This window comes from Motacilla alba, chromosome 9 (genome assembly GCF_015832195.1).
Source record: "Motacilla alba alba isolate MOTALB_02 chromosome 9, Motacilla_alba_V1.0_pri, whole genome shotgun sequence".
Lineage (NCBI taxonomy): Eukaryota > Metazoa > Chordata > Aves > Passeriformes > Motacillidae > Motacilla > Motacilla alba.
In genome coordinates this window covers 9,202,839-9,218,746 of record NC_052024.1, presented here as the reverse complement: position 1 = coordinate 9,218,746, position 15,908 = coordinate 9,202,839, and the positions used below count along the sequence as shown (strand labels likewise).

Here is a 15,908-nt window from a genome sequence, read left to right as displayed (position 1 = left end):
ACAGAAATACTGGTGCCTGGTTCTGCTTTCAGACATGTGACTCCCGTTGATTTCAAAAGGAGTTTCCATATTTCATTAGCTCAGAAGTACATGGTGTACATGGTGGAAAGCTGAATGCATATGGAACATTGATTTTATGACACAGCATATGACAAGTGAATATTGGCTTAAGGTTTTCCTGCACAGCCTCCTTCTGTGCATTTCTTCCTGTGTGGGTTTATAGGTTATGTGCATTGTAGGTTGTGCTGGTTTTCAGATCAATTCACAGCACAACCTTCCAAGCAGTCACACCAGTCCAGCTGAAAGAAATATTCCATGGCACAGCATGGAAGGAGAATGGTTTACACAGAATCACAGAATCATTCAGGTTGGAAAAGCCCTCCAAGATCATCAGCCTTAACCTTTGCCCCAGGCTTAACCAAGGTTAAGCTGCTACCTTTGGTTGTTATCATATTTTCCAGGATTTCTGGCCAAGTTAAGGGAGATCAGTGGATCCCTGCAAATAACCCTAAACAGCCACTGTTTGGTTATTTTGCTACAAGCTGCTTAGCATCCACCGAGAAAGGAAGGATGTGACAAGGCTGGAAGATCCCAACTCACTTGAAACTTTTACAGCTGTGGAAAAATTACCAAGAACTGACTCTTTTTGCAAGACCAAGCCATGAATTGTACTTCTAAGTGCAGTATGCATACTTAAAAACCTTAGAAACATAACAATATGAATACTAAAGCACCTTTTTTTCTTTTCATTACAGGAAATTTATATAAGGAATTCAGAATTCTGAGTTATTTAATTTTTGCAAGTATTTGATTTGGAAAAGTACAGTAGCAGAAATTATTAAACAAAGATGAGGAAAAATTACATCAAAGACTTACTTTCTGCAGGTTCCTTAGATCTTCTGCCACTGGAGGATTTCCTCAGGAGACTTCGTCCTGAGGTGAAGAGGCTGGTTAGTTCCTCCAGAGGACTGGTGGGTGTCCGAGAGCGGGAACTGCTCTGAGATGATGACCCGTAGGTGCTGACTGACACACTGACCATCTTCCCTCCTTCTTGCAATGTGTTTCTGGCTGTAGAATGAGGCACTGATGGAGAGCTTCTTGAGAGACTTCCTGAATGTACAGAGTCATAAGGTGGAGGTCTTTTGAGGCTTAAGGGAGTAAGAGACCTACCCATACTGACAGGAGAAGGTGAGGCAGAGTGACTTTTAGGATAACCATGTGGAGACTGCGTTCTGTATAAGGTAGAAGGATGAGGAGGTGAGGAGGTGTGCCCAGGGGTGCTAGTTCCATGAGATACTGTCTGGTCTTTCTCCAGTTTTTGATGGCCTGGTGTATGAGGTGGCAGTGAAGAAGGAGAAGCTCCAGTTTGCTGTTTGATGTAAGACACATTTTCTAGGACGGGAAGCTTTGTGACCTCTAGTGGAGTTAGAGGAGACTCGTCAGAATTCGGGGAACACTGCACTGGTGCTGGTGGGAACACCAGCAGTGGAGGTCTGTGAGAAAGCAGGTTTGGAAATGGCGGGGGTATGTCACAAAGCAAGCCCTTGGGAGTAGATGGCACTGCAGACTTGGTGAAATCTAGGTCAGGCACTGTGGGAGTAGCACACTGAGAAGAACAAGTGTGATGGTCATATTCACATTGACATTTTGAGTCTTGGCCTACATCATCAAATATAGGGTATTTCATCTCCTCATAGACTGCTTCGCTTTGGTCATCCTCATCTTTTTTGAAGTCTCTGAGAATATTCCCAACCATTTCAATATAAACAGGCTCCTCTTCTTCTGTGTCTGGAGCAGGACTGCTGACCTGTGAGAGCGAGGCATCCCTAGTGAGGGTTGTCTTCATAGGGCCATGCTTTTTGATATATGTTTCATCAAAAGATGTGCTTAGCTGAGTGTTTGGGTTACGTTTCGGCTTAGGAGGTGGAATCTTCTTTGTGTACTCATCACTGTGAGGTCTTGGTTTGGCTGACACTGAAAACAGAACAGAACATCAACTCATCAGAAGCCTGTAACACACCTTGTCAACCATAAAGTCTCTGTTACAGTGTCATAATTCTGGAACGGAGTTCCTGGGACCAGCTTGTTGCTGGTTTTCTCTGGTATTACATCAATAGAACACTATAAAAATAACACTCAATTCAAAACACTCCTAGACTTCCCCCAGAATGCTCTGACACTCCAGGATTAAGTAACTAGTGAACACTTCCCTTCCTCCGAGACATCTGTTCTTTCCCAAACTCTTTGGGACAGGGGACTTTCCATTTTTAAATATTATACTTTTCAAATAACACTGTGGAATTTTAAAGACCCAAAGAGTTGCCAACAACATAACACTAAATACCAAAATGACCTCATTTTGGCTCCAAGAGAACAGTTAAGGTCCTGGACAGTCATACTGGAATGACAGTGAGGTAACTCTGCAGTGACAAAGTGATGAATCAAGGCCTTTTTATTTATAGTAACTTCTTGCATAAAGCACCACAATTGTCTCAGCACTAACAGAGAAGGAAAACACTCATACACAAATTGTAAAATCTGCTGTTGAGATAATTCTAGGGATTTATCTGGACTCTATTGTGTTAGAATCTCAATCTCTTCATGAGATTTCTGCGAAGTCAAGGAATAACAAAGTATCTCACAGGTTTGGATCCTACCTACACCGGTTACTTATACAAACCTTGTCTTTGAAATTATAAATCAAAACATTGTGATGAAATTCATTTGAAAGGAGAGGTCAAGGGTTTCTTGGAAATTATCCTTTATGAATTAAACAATAAGAAAATTCATGCAAACCGCATTTTGTTCACTTTGCATAAAGAGCTAATAAAACATCTCATTAAATGTTAGGGTTAATAAAATGCCTCATTAAAGGTTTAGTGAAGTCAGCTTTTATCCTCAGCAGACTCAACAAACTTGTTCAGAAACAAAATTTATCCCATACACTAAACCTAGCTTATGTTTCTAGAAGGTAATTGATACGTCACTGGTAAGTTCCCCAGTTCAAACAAACAAACACACACAGAGACCTAAACGAGTGGCCAGGTTAGAATGGTAGCTTTCCTGCCTTTCCAAATTGCTCACTACTGCACATCTGCCAGTTTGAACTCAATGCTCAGAGAAATCTCCAGACACCTTCTGCTGACCCATCAGCAAACAGCCAGCAAATGTCTGATGCTAAACCAGGCAGGCAGCACTCACAGAGTTGCAACTTCTCTTTTAGAAACAGACATAAACATATTCCTGAGCCAGCAGTGAGGCTGTGCTCTGCCAGCTCAAAGCCAGCATTTTGAGCCTGGGAGGATGCTGGCTCAGAGCTGGATTAAAGCACCTGCATTAAAGCACCTTACTAACGTGGTTTGGTCACTATCAGAGGAGGATTCAAACAGTGTCATCACTTTGTCACACTCATGCTTTGATCTGCTAAATAACTTCTGTTCAATTCCCACAAGGTGTAGCAGTAAAGGCAGATGATAAACAAGTTTTCTTCAGGAATAAGGAGCTGTGAATCTGCACATGTACAAAGTAATGAGACTACTCTTTGTTACTGGCATTTGTTTTAGCTTAACATATAACTAAGGTACAACAAAGCAAAAAGGAAAAGACATCTTGCCAGAATTAAAAGGAACAAAAAAGACTCAAAAAATTATATTATACTTTCATGATGGTTCCAATTAATGTGTTCCACTTTGCAGCAGGCTGGGGACATGCAAAAGCTACCATAGATAAGGGTGTTTGGTGGCTTGATAGTTTTTCACTGTGTGGATATATCCTAATGCATTTTAAATTTGTCTTTTTAATTAACCCAAATTAATTTTCTTGAATGTATTAGGCTAGACTTTTGGGAATAAGATGTAGGCTACCAGAATCATTTGGGCTTTGCAGAAAATATTACTTGTGATGTATTTGACAATACTGGCAGATTTTTCTTGCCTGCTTCCAGCTAAATCACTATTTCATTTCTGTTTAGTGTCTTATTTGTATATTCTGTTTTTATATATTCTACTAGCATAAACTTGATCTCAGTCCTCTCTCCAACCTCTGTTAATCTGATTTACAACCCTGTCAAAAGCAATCTTCTTCAGATTGCTGTCATTAAAATGAAGAGACAGCCAACGAAACTGGCACGAACTGCCTGATCATTTGTGAACATGTTGTACATGACCTGAACTCTACTTCAGCTACATTTGAAAATCCTGTATTTTGTAAACACAGGCTTCTCACAGTCTTCAGTTCCCTGTGCATCACACTGCCATCACTAATGGATACCTGAGAAAAGAACATTTCCTGCTCCTCTGCTTCCTCAGATTCCAGTTGCCAGTGCTGCCTTTTACATCTTCTGTGCCACAGGTGTCATGCTGAGAATGGCTGTGTCTTAAGGCCACAACCCCACTCTCTGATGTCTTTATCTGGATGGATGTTAATGATCACAAAACAATCAAAAGCCAAGTTACTCTTGTGCTGTGGTCTTTCAAGGCTAATGTTAACTGATATTTTTTTCTAAAACCAGCCAAAAGTACTCAAAAGTACTGTGTTTTTAAATTGCTAGAAAAAGCATATTCTCTTCTTTTCTCATTCCATTTTCACAATTTTTATCCAACTGAAGAGGTTCTGCTACACTGTCTAAACCTGTCCTTGGATGTTGGACTTCCCATATACAACACCCACAGGTTATTACATTACAAATGAGGATATGAGAAATGTCAAGGAAAATTGATTGACATTCTGCCATCCAGTCTTGTATTTTTGCATGGGTTGAAATTAAGTACCACAATGACACACAGAGCCTCATGTGCCTTTTCATGATATGTAGCACTAGCCTAGAATATATTGGTGACATTATCAACAAAAAGGTCAAATGACCCAGTTCTGCTGTATGAGACAGGGTAAAACATGACAAGGTGATTTACTTTCCATTTGCTACATAAAGCATTTTTCCTCTGCTGTAGTTTATTTTACTAAACCATCTCTTTCCAGGAGGTTGTGTGTTACTGAGATCTTTCCCCCTTCATGACAAATTGGACTTTTCAAATTAAAATTTTTAACTAAATTGTTTAAATATTTTACAAACCTTAAAAGTTACCTCCTATATGCTCCTCAGAGCATGAACATTTGCCGCTACAGGACTAACTAGAGAAAATCCACAGGTAAATGGATAGACTTAACAATAAAGAAAGTTTTTTATCGTTACTAGGAACAGAGGAACTGTTCACACCCACTAGGAACTCCCTCAGGTGCAGGAGGGCATTCAGGAGGCAAACTGAATTGTCTTTCAGTTTGTGGTGCAAGACAAATTATTTTAACAATGGTTTCTGCTCTGAAACAGAGCAAGAGCTGAACTCTACAGCACACCTGTTAATGAAATATGAATCATGAACTCCTGCTCCAGCCCAAAACAACAGAGAAAAGCAACAGGAATCCTGCAGCTAAACAGAGCCGTGCAAAGCCAATGGAAGGAGCAGGGAGCATTTGTGCGGTTCCGGTGTTACCAACATTTGGCAGGGATAGATGTACATGAATGCAGAAGCCCTGGCAAGATCCCAAACCCAATGAAAGGAAATTATTTGGCAATCTCCAGAGAGGAACAGGCAAGATTGCTTAAAGTACTTGACATTTATCAGGCAGAAAAAGCATTCGGTGCCTGCTGGGAACATAAACTTCTATGAAAAGTGAACCATGCTGGCATACTGGTGATACCCATACTGCCATGTTGTCTGCTCTAAACATGGAGTAATTAAGTGCTTTCCAACATTAATGACTATGTCCTTGATGAAACTGTTGCCTGTAACTTGTGTTGAGGCTCTGCTACTTGTATGTGTCAGAGCACACGAGTCCTGATCCAAAGCTAAGTGGAAGAAATGAAAGTGAGAATCGTTTCTTTCCCCACCAGGTGCAGCTTTCCTCAAACATCCATCTGCAAGTGCACCACAAACCTCTTGTGAGCGCTTCTATTACAGACACACTCAAGCACAAGAGAGCACCAGGCCTGTGGGGAGGTTGAGCACAGGGGATGATGCTCAGCACCTGCTCCATGGTCCTCTGTCCCCACAGGAGCTGCCCTGGGAGCTTTGAATGCTGTGCCTGCACCTCCTTGTTTGCATCAGGGCCACCCAAACTACCACAGCTGATAACCGGGAGGCAGAACAATCCTTGCAAACAAAAGTGAACTCCCTAGAGTTCCTGCTGCTTGAGCAGGAACCGTCTGTGTTCAGTAGGACACTCCTTCCAAGTAACTATCTGGCTCTAACAAACTTCAGGAGAAAGAAGAGATGAAGCTCTGGTAACTCCAGGTCTCATCTTGAAGCAAGAAGCACAGTGCTTAAAATAGCCTCATGGAAGCCCTACTCTATAAGGAGAATATGACATTTTTGAAATGAAATTTGTAGTGCAAAGGTTATGCATAGCTTTCAGAGATACCCAGATAATCTCCCTTTCATAGTTAATTTTGGAAATAGAGAATGCTTCTCGTATTATCCTTCTGAAGTATATTTTTTATTCTTTAAGGAGAGACTGAAATATGAAAATATGTTGTTAGATTGTTGTTTATTATTTGCTCACTGTATAAGGAATGAGTGAAAACATCTAAAAATTATTATTTATTTTGTTTTATATTGTCTTTTGGGTATTTTCCAGCTTTTGCATTCCACAGACCATTCCAGTGAATTTTTCTGTTCACTGTAACAAACAGAATAAACCACAAACAGGAAAATTGCTCCCTTTCAATTTCTACAAGAGGCTATAGATTCAATGAAGGAATGATTTGGGGCCTAAAAGTGTTTCTATTGGGTTAGATTTCATTCTCTCTGTAGATGAAGTTTGAATAGTCTTAGTGAAACTCATTTTTAAAAGACACAGTTTTCTGAACTGTTCAAAAGATTGACACTTGGGAGACCTAAGTTTAAATCATGTCTTTTCACAGGCCATGGGGCTTCACCTATCATTTTACCTCCTAATGCCACATTTCAGTATTTCTCTTCTGCCATGTTAGGCTCTAAGGTATTTTACGCAAGGGTTTAATTTTAATTTTACGATTTTCATTTTAATTTGTTTATATCAAAACTTGCACAGTGATTCCTATCATTGGAAAGTAACAGTAGAAACAAAAAAAAAATTAAATGTAGTTATTGGAGACATGCAGTGATGAACATACATATTTTCTTCTCCAAGAAATATTTGAAGGCAAATATTCCTACACTGTGAACAGCCATAAAATAGACACACAAAGATGCATCTTAACAAGTGATTATTGAAACATCATCAACAGTTTGAAGTAACATCAGAGAATGCATTTCTCTCAAGAAAAAAATCTGGCTCTCAAAATAACATTGTCCTCATGGACACAAGGTCCTTCCCTGCAGGTTACCTCCTCCTTTCCTAAAAGATGTTCTAAAAGAAGGGAAGCACATGGGAGGAATAAAAGAACCATCTGATTAATTCAAACAGGCAATAGGTGGTTTCAGCACAATGGTTTCAAACAGCACCTATTTCTTCCCCCTCCTGAATTTATTAGCTCTTACTGGAAATTATTTGGGCATTTAAAGAGGACAAAACTACACTAAAAATGAAAGGACTTAAAGTCAGTGTCATGAAATAATGCTGATGTGCTACTTGCATGTCTCAAGGCCATGATTAAGGACATATCCTCAAAAGTACTCTGGTCCCTTTATTTTGGCTACGACTTCTTTTGGCATTTAAAATGATTGATTTCTGCTCTAATTGAAAGTGGTGGAGAGCTTGTGGCTCTGGGAGTGACAGTCCAGAATTAAACATCAGTACAAAGGAGAGCAGAATCAGGGCCTGCAGTTAAACCGAGTTGAGCATTGCTCCAGCAGTACAACCACTGCAGCTGACAGGCACCGTGGCTAAAGATAGTCTGCTCTCAGGTCCAGCTCAGGGCCACAGAACCGAACAGCCCCAGCACCACAGAGTCTGCACATGCCAAGGTTGCCAAACCTTCCTGGGGCTCATAAAAGGCAGCCCAGGGCACCAGTGCCTCACTGCCAGAGCCTTCTCCCAGCACAGCCGGGGCTACCCATGCTTTGTTCTGCAACGTCAAGACAAGGGCAGACCCAGAGGTGCCAGGATATGTCAAAACCTTTGTAGTGTCAGCATGGTACAGAGATTCCCTACCCAAATTGCCACATCCAGAGCAGACTGACTTCCAGGTTTTCTCCTTCACAGCCCTCACTTCTCTGTACCTCCATCAATTATCCTTTCCTAGAGTGCGAAGGTCTCCAAAAACTCATGAAAAATTACAATATGAATGTCTCCTACTGAATGCCCAGCCTTGTGCTCTCCTATATTTTGAACTTCACCTTCTTGTCTTTTAAAAGAATGAGTAATTGATGTCCCCTATTTTTCCAGATAACATTGAATAGGCAAAGAAAAAAAGAAAGGGGTATTTGGGAAATAACTACAAATTATTTGCAATCAAGCTATTCTGTACTATTCACTGAGGCTAAAAGTTATTGTCAGATGGCATAGGCCTGGTAAGGCAGAAAAAGCAAGGCTTTGGATGATTAAGGAAAGAATAGTCAATTTGAATCATCCTCCTTTTACAGGAAAACTGATATGCTGAGTGCAAGTGGAGGCAAACGAAAATCTCACAGTAACTTCTTTGAGGTGACTCTCTGAGTACCCATCTAGAAAAATATCCTTCAACTAATATGACCAGACACAAAGGGCCAGATCTCTTGCAATGCATGGATTTAAGTTATAGAAGTTCCAGTGGAAGAGGCTCTGAGGACAGAGAGGTGGGAGGATTACTGGGGAAAGATCCTCACGCTGCCCACACATGCAATGAGTATTTTCGAAGTTCTGGTTCATTCTGAACTCTGCAATATGCAAAACAGGTTTTGCAACCAATGTTACAGTGACAATAAAAATTTCTGTAACTCTATATAGTCTGGAGGAATTCTAGAGAAAGGCAATTTGTATGGAAATTTCTCTATCACAAGCATCATTAGTGAAGAATGTGGAAACAGAACTAGTGAATCATGCATGCAGACAAATTAATTTACAAAGTCTATGTGTCTGTTTGTTGGTGTCTCTCATGCAGGAGCCTGTATAGAGCTGGAGCACTGAGGGGTTAAGCATGTTCACAGCAGAGTACAACAAAACAGTAAAGCAGCCACAGAGCAGAAACATCAGTAAAGCCCTTCTAGTTTATAGCACCATTTATGGAGTCTTGACTGTCAGTGTGAACATGAAACCTGAAGAGTTTGCTGGTTTACTGTGAATTAACTGCTACTGCTCTATTCTTATAGCTCCCCACAAACTGACTGCACTTCACACAGAGAACAGTGGGTGACACCAGCCTTCCCAAGCCCCCAGATCAGCATTTTTGTTGTGGTACAATTCTCATGGAGCTGTCACCCTGCACTAGCTGCCCCTTCTCCCTCTCTGCAGCTGCCCTGTATCCTTAATGATCTTATTCTTTAAGTATCAGATTCCCTGACTATCACACAGAAGATGGTGATGCTCTGAGTTTCTACAGGCTGTGCCATGGGATGGCTCAAGTGCAGCAGCATTTCTGTTGGCCGGTAGAAAGAAAAGATCTCTCCTCTGTCCAGAAAGGGAAGCTTCTGGCGGTGTGTGAAGAGCTAAGTCCCATCAAGACATGCCTTATGCAGCTGCATCACATGAGCTTGGAGTGTAGAGGACACCACAACAGCAGTGACCCTTTGAGGGCTGAGTTGCTTCTTCCTGTTGCCTGCTGCCCAAAGGCACTGAAGGCCTCTGTGGCATTATCTGTTGGTGCTCTTGGTAACAGAGGCAGGGCCCAGGCTGAATGCAGCTCCTGGCTTCCCTGGAACAACACTGCAATGCGTTGCTGGCTGTGACAGCCGAGGGCAACAACGTGGGAAATCATTTGCTGAACTTTCATGAACTTCTTGGAGAAGGTACAGCACATGGGGTCTCTGACTCAGTGCTCACTGAGACACTGAATGAAACAAATCTCTGCAAGATTTCCTGGCTCTGGGGGATTTCTAAAACCAGGACATGCACCCAAATAGTGGACTCCAACATTATTTACTGGAGAAAAAAAAAGAAAATCAAGCTAGATTAAGATAAATGCTAAATGAAACAGGAAGTTTAACTCACCTACTTTATTTATCTAGAGAAATAGTCTGTATTTGCTCACTTGATTTGTTGTTTTGGTTCACAAACAACCAGACCAGAAGTCTAGCAATTACTAAATGCAAAGACTTGAATAATTTATCCAGAGATATGAGACTCCTCATTTTTCAGATCCACAGCAATGCCTATCTTCTATTTACAGCCAACATAAGTAGGTCAAATGCTTTATTTGCTTATATAAGTAACAATCTGTTTGCCGAGCTTCTAAAATAATTGCAGCCCATTAAATCAAACTGGCAGGCCTACCAAGGTGGTATTGTGCAGAATACTGGGCTCTTGGGGACTTCAACATGAGATGTGCTGTGTCCAACTATTCCACGGGCACAGCAGCCCCACAGAGGCTCCTGTGCTTCCTTGGCTCCTGCACCAGCGACAAGGAACCAGCAGATTTCAGCAGCCCCCTCTCCCCCAGAAGTCCAGCGGGCTCTGCACAGTTCTTTCCTTGAGGCAGTTGTACAAAGCTCCACTGACTGACACATCCAGCAGGTCCTTCTGCCACCACTGAGCTCACATTTCAAAACAAAGCACAAGGTTGATGGCCAGGGTCAGATGAGTCAGCACAGCAGGAGCAGCAGAAAGCAAATGAGCCACAATGAACAAGAGTTCAGTGGAAGGGGCACTCTTTCCTTTATGAAAAGGCCACAAGGTGACCCTGCAGAAGCAGTTCCTGTAAGTTGTCACTGCACATTTTTGGGTGAATATGATGACAGCTGAAGTGGACAAAACAATGCCTGAGCAGCTCACAGGCAGGCAGCAGTGCCTGGAAATGGAACAGTAACAGCACTGTGGTCAGAGGCTGAGTGGTATGAAATACTCACTGTAATCTACTTGAGGAAAAATGCCTCCCAGCTATTAATTTTACTTCCATCTCCATAGGGGTGACTCTTCCCTCCTCAACTCCAAATAAAATGTTTACAAAATTACAGACAGGCCACACAGTTATCAGCTGCCTCACACTCAGAGCTTCTCTGTGTGCCTGGCATCTATCATTCCATCCTGCATTTATTTGAAGATAGTGTAGTGAAACTAGTAGAGCCTGTAATAGTGTTGATCTACAAGGGTCAAGCAGCTGGGCCTAATCTCCATAAATTCACCTGCTATGACTGCAGTGGACAGTGCCATTTTGACAGAGTTTTGGGCAGTTCCAAACAACCTTTAGGAGAAGCATCTCCTGTTTCAAATGTCAGGCTTGACCTCATTGTTTCAGCTGAGAAGCAAGATGGAGGATGAAAAGGCGAAGATGGAGCAGAAAAAGGAAGGGGAAAGCAGAAGTTATTGCTATAACCTAGTGTTTACAGCCTGTTTCATTTTGTTGTTCATCAGAAGCAAAGCTCTTTGCAGGAAGAGCTCTCTCCCCACCACCAAGGCACAGTCTACGTCAGAGCACAGCTCAGAACAGCCTGAGCTCTGTGGGGGTTGTTACACACCATCTCCTGGGACTGTCTGTTCTGTAAACCCCTGGCATTCAGCATTTCAGAGCTGCACCATAAAGGCAGCTCAGATTTTGCCATCCTTATTTGCACTCTGCAGCATCAGTGATACCCACAGGAGGCTGGGAAAGGGAACTGGAGCAGTTCTTACACTGAGTAGCTGCTTGAAGTCTTGGCTTCCACAGTGACGGCCCTGAGTTCACAAATTAAACCCTGCAGGTGTGTGGCATTTCACATTAGCAAGGACAGTGTTTTTCACATATTCCCTTTTCCATTCAAAATCTTCTTTCTACAGTGCTGCTCACGAAAGCAATGTCCCATCATCTCAAGTTTTCAATGTGAGCACAAACATTCTCATCATGAGCTGATTGCAAATTACCTCACTAAACAATCCCTTTATCACTATCTGTGTGTTACAAAGGAGGAATCTGTGACACTGAGGGACAAGTGAAATGCTCAAGGTCATCTGAGCCAGTGGCTATTCCTCCACTTACACCCCTGGGAGACAATGCTTAGTATTATTTTACAGAAGTCTCCATTTGGCTTAACACTTACTGACATGCAAGCATACATTTGCAGAACTGGGATCGTAAGGCAATGCAGATATTTGGCTACACCACCAGTATAAATTATTTCATCTTTAACAGAAAATAATAAATTCAGAATTACAGAACATTTTGAGTTTTCATGCCTTTGCTTGCAAACACTAATAATTAAGAAAATAAATAGGCTAGACATATTATCAAGCTTTTGGATCCACACTGGTCCTATACCTTCAAGTTTGTGCTTGGCACACTTTGGTATGTTTGCTTTTTTTGGTTGTGGATTTTTTTTTCTTTTAATCAAAAAGTTGCGTACCATCCTATTCACCAAAATTCAAATGTTAAGAGACTTCCATTGTCATAAACAAAATCCTAACCCCATTAAAACTGAGACTTCTGGCATCACCCCAGTGATTCTAAGGCAAGGTTTACAGCCAGTCCATCCTTTACTATTCTACCCAGAGGAAATAGAAGAGAGCTCCATTTGCAGTCATGCATGGAGGGGAGAATGCCAGCAATCTCCTTAATCCCACAAAGCACCATTAGGGCCAACAACCCAAAGGAAATACTGCTGTTTTCCAGGCATGTTCATGCTCAGAGAGTCCTGTACCTGTAGTATTGGTTTTACCACTAAGCATAAGGGAAGCTGTAATTCTTCAATCATTATATGCAAGAGAGCTGGGAATTTGAAGGTAGAGTATTCTTTATGAATATCTCAGAGAAATTATGGGAGCCACAGCAAATAGTATACCACTGTGCTGGAAATGGATATTAAGCTCTTGCTGATGTCAAATACACCATGCTTCAGCTTTTTACTGCCCACTTCTAAGCCTTTCCTCACCCTGAACTAGCAGCCAGCTACAAAGCACCCCAGACTTTGGGATATGCACTTCCTGTTAGACATGCCAGCAGTTTAAAGTTACGGCCACTAAAATCAGCACTAAAATTATGTGTGCATCATTATATATTTTCCCCTCTTGCATCTGTGAAAAGCCCAGGCTGGTACACTGTGACCTCCAGGCAGGGTGATGGCAGTGCAAGGAGGGAGCTGTGCTCTGTGGAGCTGTCAGGGCTGTGCACGTTACCCCAGCACAGCAGCGTTCGCACACGGACGGACAGACGGACAAGCATGAAGTGCCAAACACAGTTGCAGCATGTCAGGCATATGTTGCCTGATGTCATCCAGCATTAAGCCAAGTGGAAGGGATGAAAGCAGCAAACCAGTGCACCAACCAAGAACTATTATATTCAAACAGTCATTAGAAAGAAGCTACCAATGAAACAGAGGCTGGCCATGACAGGATCTTACCTGGAGCTAGATGTGAATCTCGTGGGGTGTGATTCTGCAAGCCCTGTGCATTCCCAGTAAAGCCAATGTGGGTGCAGGGGGCACAAAATGTTTTAAGAGCTCAGTCATGCTTCACTCCATGAGGATTTGTCTCATTTGGTTGTTAAAGTGAGAAGAGAATTAGGGCACCAGTTAAAAATAAGGTAAGAAAAAGAGATGGAAATCCAATGTCCTTGCTGTATAATGAAAAGTGCATCTGTTTTGTGGCTTTTGTCTTTAATTCCAAATTATTTTTTCTAGACGCATCTATTATCACAGACTAGCTCTGAGAGTAAACAGGGGCTTTAGGATTTCAGTCTGATCCCTCAAGCCCTTACTCATTTGTCCACAATGCCTTTAACAGAAAAACATGCCAAAAACACTATGCAAAACAGAAGTGTAGTAGGAGTATTCTCAGATTGTTATTTTTGCAGTTTCAGAGGCATTTCATTTTACTTAACAATTTGTGATGTGCTGTCAAAACAAGGCAAGAGAATTAACCTGGATTTCTCTTCCCCTCCTCTCCTGGCCTTGACTTCAGAGCCATTCAGTGAAGCAAAATAATGCAAGAATCTAGTATTTCATAGTATTTCAGCTCATAATATTTCAGTATTATGGTCCCCTGAGGTATAAACAAAACAAAAAATGAAATAAAGTCACAAATATGATGACTTACAGTGACCTGCTGACAATGAATAGGTTTATTGATATTATAACCTTACATGGAGTCTGTCTATTGAGGCTGCAAATTAACCATGCAGTGAACAAGACCACCCACACTTTAGCTTTCTTCAGAGACTCCCTCTTCAGTCTGGTCTTCCTGGCAGAGATTATTGATTTGGACACCTCAAAGAGCATATGTGAAGTACTTCCAGGAGTGGGTTGCCTCTAAAAGCAGCCTAGTGACTTTCATATGATGTAAAAGCCATGCTAATACTCTGTCCTAGATCCCAGGTAACTGCATGAATGAGTGGCTCACATTTCCTTGCATGATTGGCATGTCCAGAGGCTACAGTGACCTGTGCAGTCAGAGGACAGCAGCCTGAGAAAATCTCCCATGCACTATGTCTGCATTATGCCCAACACCGCTCTTAGGTCTGGGATGGTCCAGCGAACTCCTGGGCAGAATAACGTGAATTCACCAGCAGTTTGGACCTGGGCTTCTGACCAGGTTTATAAACTCTCCTGAGCCCTGGAGCACTGGGGCTCTGTACTGAGAGTGCAGAAAAGCCCACATGCTCGCAGCAGGAGTCACAAATGTTTAGCAGAGCCTGCTGGCCTCAGCGGAGGGCAGGCAGCTCCTCCTGGACTGGCTGCATTTGCAGTAATCTGGTAAATCAGCAAAACACTCCCTGAACTCACATTATTAAGGCTTTTCCATTATCAAGAACATCACAGCTTCCATCACTCTTGAGAGCAGAGCAAGAGCTGTACTGCAGGGGAGCTGCACATTTAATTTTGGGCTTTTTTAACCCTGGTGCAGAGTCTCAGCAAATGAACAACATCCTATCGTGAAAAGAGCGAGGAGGAATACATAAAGCAACTTTGTTAAATTAAGAAGAATGAAAAAAAACCCACTAAGTACACAGGATAGACTAGCAGAGTGCAGCTAAAGTACCAACTGCCAAGTCCTGGGCACCGTGTGATTCCCAAGTGGGTAACAGAGCTTCGTGTCTTTTACCACTGCCTGGTCTATTTTCTGTTCAATGCTTGCAGCTTCCATTAACATTAATGAGCATGCATATGTGCCTTGAGGGTAAGAACATATTCCCTCTGTGGCTTCAAAACCTGTTTATAAATCCCTCCAAAAATCACATTGTGTTCATTGCTCTGCACAGAAAGCTATTATAACAGCTATAAGAACTGCTATGTTCATTCCCTCCTTTCCCCTTGCCCTCATCTGAGGGATGAGGAAACAGACCTGGAAAAATGAAGGGCTGAAGAAGGTGATGCAGGGAAGTAAAGAAGCTCTGGAAGCTGCAGTCTGAAAACTGACATGCTGCAGGGAGGGGCAAACTGAAGTCTCTGCAAAAGTAGAGAAAACCAAATCCCAAAGTACTGAAAAACAACTCCCACCCCCGCCCAAAAAGCAAAGCCTTTGTAAGTCTCTAAGCTATTAAACACTAGAGAACAGACCAAAATCTTTGCCATGTCCTACCTGCTTGAATGCAGGTCGGTGGGAACAAGCTGCTGGGCACAATCCCAACACAGGCCAGTGCTGCCCTGCATCCTTCTAATCCCTGGGGCAGCAAGGAGGCTGGGAGAGGAAGGGCTGAGCAAAGGGAAAGACATGCCAGGGTTCCATTAGGAGCTGTATGGCTCTAACACTGCTGAAGACACCATATCCATCCTCATGCCACCTGGACACACAGGATACACACTTCTCTGGAGTCAGGCATAGCAGTTGAAAGCCAAGTCCACCTCACTCTACTGATGACAAGGCCTGTGATTTCTGCCTTTTCTGCCTTT

The 15,908-nt window shown here is 42.2% G+C and overlaps 1 protein-coding gene across 8 annotated transcripts in view; it reads right to left on the bottom strand.

The window, feature by feature from the left end:
• NYAP2 (neuronal tyrosine-phosphorylated phosphoinositide-3-kinase adaptor 2) overlaps positions 1-15,908 on the bottom strand; it is a 137,210-nt gene that overhangs the window by 52,634 nt on the left and 68,668 nt on the right. For all 8 annotated transcript variants that reach the window (XR_005257948.1, XR_005257949.1, XM_038145466.1 and 5 more), the window contains one exon: positions 877-1,974. Coding sequence is in view for 6 of the 8 variants with exons in the window: in XM_038145466.1 (XP_038001394.1) it covers positions 877-1,974 (1,098 nt within the window). In the remaining 2 variants the exon portion in view is untranslated. The remainder of the gene's footprint in view (positions 1-876; positions 1,975-15,908) is intronic.